At 53.8% G+C, this 10,331-nt stretch overlaps 1 protein-coding gene across 1 annotated transcript in view; it reads left to right on the top strand.

Moving 5' to 3' along the window:
* Nucleotides 1-4,575, top strand: part of LOC111144817 (secreted frizzled related protein 5) — a 5,185-nt gene extending 610 nt beyond the window's left edge. Inside the window, exons 2-3 of the mRNA XM_022499318.1 lie at nt 2,020-2,097; nt 3,559-4,575. Coding sequence (XP_022355026.1) covers nt 2,020-2,097; nt 3,559-3,905 — 425 coding nt within the window. The 3' untranslated portion in view covers nt 3,906-4,575. The remainder of the gene's footprint in view (nt 1-2,019; nt 2,098-3,558) is intronic.
* The last annotated feature ends 5,756 nt before the right edge of the window (nt 4,576-10,331 follow it).

Raw genomic sequence — 10,331 nt, 5'->3', positions numbered from 1 at the left:
ACACACACACACACACACACACACACACACACACACACACACACACACACCGCCTTCTCTCAGCCCTGCATGCCCCAGGAATTGCACCTCCGCCCCTGCCCCCCCTCCCCGACCCCACCAGTCTTGCAGCCTTCTCAGACTCCCAGGGTAGTGCCTCCCCGCAGCTCTGGCCATGCTCACTGGTTCTCCCCATTCCGATTCCGTTCCTGAATACGCCCCTGGCATCCCTCCCAACGCTCACCTTCCAAAGACGCTGGAATCCCTGCGTAGCCGCAAAGCTGTCCCCCTATCCAGAGGCATCCCCATAAATGTCTTATGGCCTCTCTCAGCCTAAGAATGCCTAGAGTCGCTAAACAATGCCCAGGCCCGTCCACCTCCAACACAGCTCGGGACCCCAAGGCACCAAAACAAGACTCACCAACCCCTCCTCCTGTTGAGGGCTGAGGGAAAGGATATGGGGGAAAACTGTGGGGTAAGCACATTTCCCTGCTATACCCACCCCCACACACACCATTTTCCATGCCTGGGAACCCTAAATTCTCCCACTCTCTTCCCTAATCCCCCAGGCTAGGAGACCTTGGGGTAAAGCTCAGTGCAGAAGAAAGAGCAGATTGCCAGACTCTGCCACTAACAAGGATCCCTCAAGAGTTGCCTAAACTTTGAGCCTCAGTTTTTCCATAAGTAATATAGGAAGTGAGCTCAGGTTCCAAAAATTGTGAGCTCCTAAGTGCCACCTCCCACCCACCCCAAGTCCCTAATTACCCCTAATTCCTCCCTGGTCTCAGCCTCCCTTCACTGTGCACCTCCCACCCCCAAACTCCTTGCAAGCAGAGTAAGGCTGGGTTGGGCAGCAGACAGGAGAACCAGCAGTGGCACTGAGCAGAAGACAGAAGACTGGGCAGTTGACTCGAGAGCCTAAGGAGCCCTTGATGCTGGGACTCCCCCAAGGGGCAGTACTGCTTTCCCATCTTATTTGATGCAACAAAAGGCAACTGGACTCCACCACACCCTGTCCCCCTCCCTCCGCCGCCAGGGCTAACTTCATCCATGTAGCCCTTGGTCCTACACCCCCATGTCCCTCCTGAGAGTCACAGTTGGGTAGGGGTCCTATCACGGGGGAGTGTTGAGAGACGGGAAAACCCCTATTCTTGGGTTGGAAATGGGACCAGGAAGCAGGGGAGAGCAAGCCAGCTCAAGCAGGGATAGCACAGTCCCTACAGGGATCCCGGTGTGGTTCCTTTTCTGGTTTCCTTGGAAGCCATGCATTAACAGCCTGGAAGACAGGGAAGTCCTGGGCTCAGGCTCAGAATCCTACCAGGCACTGCCCTCTCTGAAGCCTGCCTTCCCCTGTGATGGGGCACCCAGTTGGAGACAGAGACATAGGACAGAGGGCAGGTGCCATGTGGGCCTGAGAACCAGAGGCAGCCTGAAGGGTTTGTATGGCCCACAATAAAACTGAAACTATTTCATATAAAAATTAAGAGCTTGGGCTTCCTTTGAGACCCCAGAAATCCTGGCAATGCTAAGGTGCCCACCTTAGAGGGTGATGCTCCTCAGTTTACCACAGTCCCTGTCCTGCCAGTGTCACTTGTTTCCCCTCCTGCCCAGACTCTGTGTCCCTAGGAAGACCCTGTAGACAACCCCCATCCTGAGTTATAAGCTCAGTTCGCAATAGTATTGCAGACTTGGGTACCCACTCTGGACCTCAGTTTTCTTTTCTTTAATAGGAATACTTCAGAGGCTGAGGATTAAATGAAACAAAATTTAGAAGACAATGCACATCGTGGTGGCAGGTGCTAGGGTCACAGAGCAATTGTGCCCACGGAGGCAGTTTTGTCCCCCAGCAACCTTGTCTCTTTTGAACCTCACAACTACCCAGTGAGCACCCTTACCATCGTCCCATTTCCTGATGAGAGTGGAGGCTTGGCAGGGGGCGGTGGCTCCTCAGGTGGCGAATGGCTTTCGGGCTCCGATCCCCTCATCAGCCTCCCTCGACACCACCCCTGCTTCTCTCTTCAGTGACCAAGATCTGTGCCCAGTGTGAGATGGAGCACAGTGCCGACGGCCTCATGGAGCAGATGTGTTCCAGCGATTTTGGTGAGTGTGGAGCCCATGTGCCCACTGCCCTGATTCTTTTCCTCCTTGACACATGCACCCACACATGAACACCCATGTCCATAACCATCATAGTGAATACTAACAGTTTTTGCATCCTGGGTCCCTTTTAGAATCTGATCAAGATCATGAACTGTCTGGCCGAAGAAATGCACCTCATTTTGTAGGTCATCCCAGAGGCTTCAGAAGCCCCTCAAGGCCATGGCCCATGGGCCCCAAAACCCCTCCTGGCCAAGGCTCCTGCAGCCCTCCCTTGACCTGCCCACAGAGGGCCCTCCAGGGCTGGATTCTCTTTAGGAAAAGCAAGCTAAGCCTGGAGATGGCTGGGAGCAGCAGGGAAAGAGCTGGGCCCCAGGATAGAAGTGAAGCACCCTCGCCCCTGGGCGCCTCTGCGTGGTACCCGATGCACCTCTGGCCAGGGGAACCGTGGTCACTTGTCCCACGCCTTCATCCTGGAGCCTCTCCGTTCCTGGGACAGTGAGCCAAGTCTAGTCAGGACCACACGACCCGGCATGTGGCCTTTGCCAAGTTGGCTGCTGTTTTGTGTCTTAGCCTCCCTGTCTGTAAAAAAGAGATAGCAATGAAATCCTTACAGTCTTCTAGGTCATTAGTCCGTTTGGAAAGAGAATACTCCTATTGCAAGGGGTGAGTGTGTGTGTGTGTGAGTGTGTGTGTCCAAGAGAGAACAAGAGAGTGGTTAAGGAAAGAAAGAGAAAGACTGAAAGAGATTTTACAACAGTTTCCTTCCCCGGGTGAACAGAGTCATTCTCGGGCATCTCCCTGGCTGCTCACAGAGATGGGGGTCCAGGGGCGTGAAGAAGTGGGAGATGAGCCTAAGTGACCTGCCCAAGTTCCAGACTCCCAACCCCTAACTATGTTAGGCTCTCTACAGCCACCATGTGTACCCTGGATGGTCACCCCGACCACCCTCTTGCCTTCAAGCATCTCCCCGTCCCCCACCCCCACCCTGCAGACACACCACAGACATACTGTCCAATATCAAACACACAGCCCCAGACACCACACTCCCACCCGTACGATACAGTCTCACAAAGGTCACAGTGGTGTGTTCACACCAGCAAGAGCTGGTCGTGTGCACGCTGCTCAATCCAGCACCCCATGATGCGGTGGGCCCCAGTGGCAGGGCACAGACCTCATGGAAACCAGCCAGTGCTACAGAGCAGGACCCCTCCCCAGGGCCAGCTGTCAAACATTTACCAGCCCACCCACCACGGCTACATACACACACACACACACACACACACACACACACACAGCCAGAAATCCGATCTGGAAGTCAGTCCAGGGATCATGAAGTCTACCTCCCCGAGGCCCAGGTGTGGAACTTCAGGCACAGGCACCCACTGGGGGCCTGAGAGCAGCCTGAGCGAACCCATCCGTCCTCACCCTGCCCCTCCGTCTACCCTCTCTGCACACACACAGTGGTTAAAATGCGCATCAAGGAGATCAAGATAGAGAATGGGGACCAGAAGCTGATTGGAGCCCAGAAAAAGAAGAAGCTGCTCAAGCCAGGCCCCCTGAAGCGGAAGGACACCAAGCGGCTGGTGCTGCACATGAAGAATGGCGCCAGCTGCCCCTGCCCGCAGCTGGACAGCCTGGCCGGCAGCTTCCTGGTCATGGGCCGCAAGGTGGACGGGCAGCTGCTACTCATGGCCGTCTACCGCTGGGACAAGAAGAATAAGGAGATGAAGTTTGCAGTCAAATTCATGTTCTCCTACCCCTGCTCCCTATACTACCCCTTCTTCTATGGGGCTGCCGAACCCCACTGAAGGCCGCTGCTCCCTGCCCCACCCAGCCAGCTGTGCCTTGCCCTCTCCCCACCCCCGGGGGGCACACTCCCTTCTTGCCCACTTAGCCTCACCCCTATTCCCAGGCTGACCCAGCCCCTGCCTGAGTGGTTTCATGCAGTCGTTACCAGCACAGGCCCTAAGGAATGGGCATGGAGCCTGAGCTGTCGGTGACTGAGGGGTTTGGGGGCCCCTGGGGCCTTCTTCTCTTCGGAGCAGGGCTTTCTCATTTGGGAAGAAACCCCAGCGTTTCAGAAAGAGTGGAAGAGCGCGAGGGAAGCTCTGAGGGGCTCTGAGCAGCCCAAGGAGACAGTTTCCTGAGCAGACCCTGGTGTCAGCTCCCCTCTGCTGGTGGTGAGGCCTTGCCTTGAAGAGGAAAGTCTCAGTACTAGGCTGAGCTATCTGTGGGACAGCTCCCTACCCACACTGCCCACTCATGTCATCATAGTCCCCCAAAAGAGAGGCATTAGGGTCACAGTGCCCTCCAGCCACAGCTCCCCACCTTCCCCATCCCCTCCCTGCTAGACTGGAGACAGGCCCAGCCCAGACTCCCTCCCAGAGGCCGCTTTTTAGGGTTCATCCCTCAGCCTCTGCATGTCCCCATTACCCTGATGATGATTAAATTATCGCCACCGCAGGCACTAGATCTGATGCAGGCAAGGCTCAGTTTCTAATTTTTTTAAGTTTTTAATTAAATAAAAAAAAAAAAACAAAAAACCAAGTTGGTTTTGACTAGGTTATTTCTTTGTCAGCTGGCCCCAAAGGTGGGGAGAGGAAGGTTCAGAAGGGACTTTTAGAAAGAGATTCCTTGTCATAGCCCATGGCCCATCCACACAGACATACTTGCCAAAGAACAATGCCCCTATTCTCCTAAGGTCCCCTGAGAGCACACAGTGATCACCCTTCTCATCCCCATCACTGTGACAAATGGAGATGACCGTCCTCTTGTTCCTGAAGAGGAAGAGAGACACCAAGATCCCCAGACTTCTCCCATGGTCAAAGGGCTCCCACAGTCCCACAACATGACCTTGCCTCCTCCTCAGATCCCAAGAAGGCTGCACCACAGGGAACTACTCTGAAGAGCCAAGGGCCTAGAGGTGTCACCTCCTACCCCTTCGGCACTCAGACTGCCCCTGGGCACCAGTCCTGACCTGCAGGGATAACGGTGTAGACCTGTGCCACAGGAACCAGAAGGGCAGGAGCCCCTGGGAGCCAGGGAGAAAACACATAAAAGCTCGGTCCCCACCCCACACCTACTGTATCCGAAACCGCATTTTAACACATAAATCTTCAAATCATCTAGAGAGCGCTTGCCAAATAGGGGACCCCACTCTGCAACAACCAACTTGGAATCTCTTGAGGGTGCTCAGAAATCTGAATCTCTAGGTGCTCCCCGGGTGGTATGCAGCCTGGGTTGAAGACCGCAATCTAGATGAGCCAATAGCTGAGGCAGCGGGGGGTGGGGGTTGCTGGGGTGACCTCAGGCTGGGTCTCGGTCCTACATGCAGGAAGCAGTGCCTGTGACGACTGAGGGCTTCTTCAGCGAACTCGGAGCAGATGGTGCTGCGCCTGGAGCTGAATGGGGCAGGGAGGGCAGAAGGCCTAAAATGGAGGCAAAAGGCTCCTGCCACTCAAACGTCCAGCCTTTGGAAACAGACTCTCAGCAGATGCTGAGGGACACGGCAGATGTATCCAGGGCAGGAGGCTGGGGATGCTCCCAGAGCAGCTTTCCTCACCAGTGAGGGTCCAGCTGCCCAGCCCAGGCAGGGCTTCCTGCTCCTCCAACACAGCGCAGCTGCGTTCTCTTACGAGGACTTGGCTTCCAGGGCTCTCGGAGAAGCACGATGCCACAGAGAAACGAGGAAGGCCAAAGGGCCCCCGTTCTGCTGTGGGGCCAGGGTGAGCTAACAGGTGGTCTGACAGCCTGCCCATAAATCTCCGCCCTGGGCAGTCAGTGGCCTGGCCGCAGGTCAGGAGCAGCAGAGGCCTGCTTGTTTCTCTCAACTCTGAGGAAGCCACCGCCACCCACCCTCACCCCAAGCCTGCCCAGCCCACAGCTCCCTGAATCTGCCCCTTGTCTCCCAGCCTCCTACCCCGACCAAATATTTATGGACACTTCTATGGTCAACCAGGACCAGGAATTATTTTTCCACTGAATAGACAAGACTCCAGCTACTTCTGGCGGGAGCACAATACTGACCTTTGTCAGGTGCTGGCAGCCAGCGAGATGGAGCAGGCAGGGGAGGGGCTCCCCTCGCCCATCCCGGGAAGCCCCAGTAAGACAGTCCTCGGCCCCCCCGACACAGGGGTCTGGCTCTGCTCTGTACATCAGCTCTGTCCCCAACATCTGCTGTCAGACCCCCCAGCAATCTCTTCCTGGGACCAAGAAGAATCCTCCCCAAAAGGAGGGGAAGCCCCACAAGGCCTGAGCCCACCCTTCATTTCCTTCAGCCACAACACACTCCCTCCTGGCTGGTCTGGAAACAGACAGCTGCTGCTGCCCAGCGAGCATCTGGGCTGTGTGTCAGCGAATGACTACATCTGACAGAAACCCCAAGAAACAGTGGGGCTTCTCCACACCAGAGGGCTAGAGACAGACAGGTGTGAGGTCCGTGTCCCAGGCTCATTCTGTCTTCCTGCTCTGCCAGGAGACAGCTTCCGTTCTCTTGGTTACAAACAGTGCCTCCTCCTCCCCACTTCTAACCACATGCCAGGCAGCGAGGCAGAGAAGAGGAGCAAAACAGCATGTCAGCTGCCTCTGGCCCTTTTGATCAGGAAAACAGTAATTTCCCAACAAGTCCCACCTGGTAGATTTCCACTTTTAGCTCCCCGGCCAGAACTAAGTCACATGGCCACCCCCAGGTGCGAGGAAGCAGAGGAAGTCAGGTGTTTCAGTTGAGTACAAAATCAGAGTTCTGATAAAGAACAGGAAGGATTTGGGGCAGGCTGCTAAATACTCAGGATCTGGGGTGTCTACATGGCTCAGTCAGTTAAGCATCCGACTTTTCATTTCGGCTCAGGTCATGATCTCATGGTCATGAGACTGAGTCCCGCATAGGGCTCCACACTCAGCTGGGAGTCTGCTTCTGTCTGTCTCTGCCCCTCTCCCCACTCTAAAAAAATAAATAAATCTGAAATTAAAAAAAAGAAGAAGAAGAAGAAGTACCCTGGATCAGGTTGAAGAGAGGTAGTAGAGCCCAGTTTTGGGTTCCAATCCTGTGACTTGGTGACCATGTGACATTGGGAACACTGCCCAACTACTAAATGACGGAATAATGTCTATTTCGCAGGCTGGCTGAGTGTTAACTGGGAATAACATATGACAAGTTCCTCAAACCAGTGCCCAGCATTTAGAAGATATTCATTAAATAGTAATTGATATTTTTATTAACCAAAGGCCTTGACCTGGCTAGCATGGTGCCCATACATACCAGTACATTCCTAACTGATTTATTAACTAAGAAACCTACTGGCAGGAAGGCAGAGAAGAGGTAGGAACATCTCATCTAAAACCCAGAGTTGTTACTTTCAGGACAGAGCCTACACTTGGCGTTTTACTTCAGAAAATACACCCCTCGGGGCGCCTGGGTGGCTCAGTGTGTTAAGCCTCTGCCTTAGGCTCAGGTCATGATCTCAGGGTCCTGGGATCGAGCCCCACATTGGGCTCTCTGCTCAGCAAAGAGCCTGCTTCCCCCTCTCTCTCTGCCTCTCTGCATACTTGTGATCTCTGCCAAATAAATAAATAAAAATCTTTAAAAAAAAAAAAAAAAAGGAAAAGAAAATACACCCCTCCCCAAGGGGTATGTAAGCCAACAGCAGGGAGAAGACATAATAAATTCCAAGCCCATGCTGGGTGACAGGCACTATTCCAAGCACTCTGGGATTCTTATATTTTTCTTTTTAAAAATTTTGTTTATTTATTTTACCGAGGCGGGGGTGGGGGGAGATAGGGAAGATAGAGCAAGCAATCGCACCCCTATGAGAGGGGAGGGGCAGAGGGAGAGAAAGAGAGAATCCTCAAGCAGATTGTGTGCTGAGCACACAGCCGGACACGGGGCTCAGTCTCATGGCCCTGAGATCACATTGACCTGAGCTGAAATCAAGAGCTGGACGCTCAACCAATGAGTTACCCAGGTGCCCCTCACTCTGGTATTCTAATTTAAGCCTGCCAACAGCCCTCAGAGGTAAGCATTACTATCCCCGTTTTAAGGAGGAGGAGGCTGAGGACCAGAGAGGTTCGTGAGCTTACTGAAGGACACGCTTCAGAGTACACAGTAGTGGTCCATGTAGTGGTACTAGGACTTGGCCCCAGGTTCTCAACCACTATACTACCGCCTGCAGGGGGCGAAGCCCAGAGGCGTCAGGGGAGGACAGACAGCAAAGCCTCAGCCACCCTGCCTCACAGGAAGATTTCTGGCAGTCCTGCTCAGGTCCCACTCCAAAGGCCCTGACAGCAACAGAGGAGCCAGCCTGACTTCGGCTTTGCTCCTGACCCAAAGCAGCCCACCCCTAACCCCGCCACCCCTCCTCCCTATCAGCATCCAGGCTCTTGAGGCCCACAAAGGAAGCTCACAACCCACAACTGTTTAGTTGGCTGTAATCCTGGCTAAAGTTCACTCTTTGGGAAATCCAACGTGGGGGGTGATTGCTGCTGGAATGTATGTGGCTGGGACCCAGCATCCCAGCCCAGACAGCAAGCTCTGCTGGGGCCCTGAAGAGAGCAAGCAGCCAGGGGAATCCGGAATCCCCAACCCCCAGCTGTGCCAGAGAATGGAATGTGCTGCTCTGGGGTGTTGAAACGGACCCAACCAAGGAGGGTGGTGCTGGGGCGGGGGGCGGGGGGGGGGAGCTCCTGCCACAAGGCTGCCTCTGTTCCTCCGGACGCTGAGCCCACTTTGCTAGGGCTCGGGATAGGCAGGCCACTCCTGTTAGCTTAGTGGCTCAGAAGATCCTGGAGCTGGTGGGGGCAAGGCAGAACAGAGGGGAGTGAGCCAGGATTGTATGTTCACCCAAAGTTTCTCTGATAATGCCTCTTCAAGCACCTGTGGCAGAATTCACACCCCAGTTCCATGGCTTACTAGCTACATGACCTTGGGCAGGTTACTTAACCTCTCCAGGCCTTTGTTTTACTCATCAGAGAAATGGACTTAATAACAGAACCTAGCTTTTGGGAATGTCTTGAGGTTTAAAAAAGAATGACAAACTCAGCATGCTGCTGGCACAGTACTCAATAAATGTAGGTGTTGGGATGCCTGGGTTGCTCAGTCAGTTAAGCATCTGCCTTCAGCTCAGGTCATGATCCCAGGGTCCTGGGATCAAGTCCTGCAATGGGTTCCTTGCTGAGCGTGGGTCCTGCTTCTCCCTCTGCCTGCAGCTCTCCCTGCTCCTGTTCTTCGTCTCTCGCTCTCTGGCAAATAAATAAAATCTTTTCCAGAAATTAATAAAGAACATCCAAGATACACAAAAGAAAAGTAAAGTAGGTGTTATCATGATTTCAGAGCCTGCCACCAGCTATAAGATAGATGCTGGAGCCAGGGCCTCTCAAAAGTGGTGCCTGGAAGGTTCCACGAAGACAAGGGCATGAAAATGGAGCTTCGTTTGGCTTTAGCTCTGAGGGCCAGGAGATCGATGACTATAAATCCTGAAGACCCCAAAAACCAATTCAAAGTCTGCCAGGGCTCACCACAGATTGCCCCCCATCCCTACCAAACCACAAAAAGATCAATAGACCCATCAACTTAAGCCAGGCTGTGGGTGCTGGCTGTGTCCCAAGTCTGTCCCAATGGGTACCAGAGCTGGAGCACAACCCAGCTGCTATTCCTCCCACTGGGTGCCAAAGAACAAAGTGGAGGCATCTTTTAAATCAGGCATCCAATTCTATTTTGAACAGTCTGCCCTCCCAGCCACTACACGTCCGGTCCTCTCCACACTGTGGACCCCCGCCAGCTGCAAGACACAATCCAACCTCCACAGCTTCATTTTCCCGGTGGCACCTGCACCTGCAAGATGTCGCTCCCCAGCCTGCTCTCACTGAGGCCCTCACACACACTGTAAAGGGACAGAGAGGTGGCCTCTGGCTTCCCTTCCCTCTGGCTTCCCACGATAAAACCCATGCTTCCTGAGCCCTGGTAGCCCGTGTCCCAAAGGCTACTTGTGCCACAGACTACTTCACCAACATTACGCATCGTTTTTGGTTTTCCCCAAAATAAAATAGTATTGTCTCCGCTTTTTCAAACTACACTCTGGTCTCAGATTCTTTCCTGAATAATAATCTAAGATTAGTCTCTGGTTTAAAAACACATAAACCAAAAATTGTTCTAGGCCATCTGGGACAGTCAGATTGCCAGAATGGCAGGAACAGGCTGGCCTTTGAAAATCACTTCCTGTGCCCCAGGCCCCGTGCTCCAC

Source organism: Enhydra lutris, unplaced genomic scaffold, assembly GCF_002288905.1.
Source record: "Enhydra lutris kenyoni isolate GAN:26980312 unplaced genomic scaffold, ASM228890v2 scaffoldscaffold12, whole genome shotgun sequence".
NCBI classification, from domain to species: Eukaryota; Metazoa; Chordata; class Mammalia; order Carnivora; family Mustelidae; genus Enhydra; species Enhydra lutris.
This window is presented reverse-complemented; position numbering and strand designations above follow the sequence as displayed.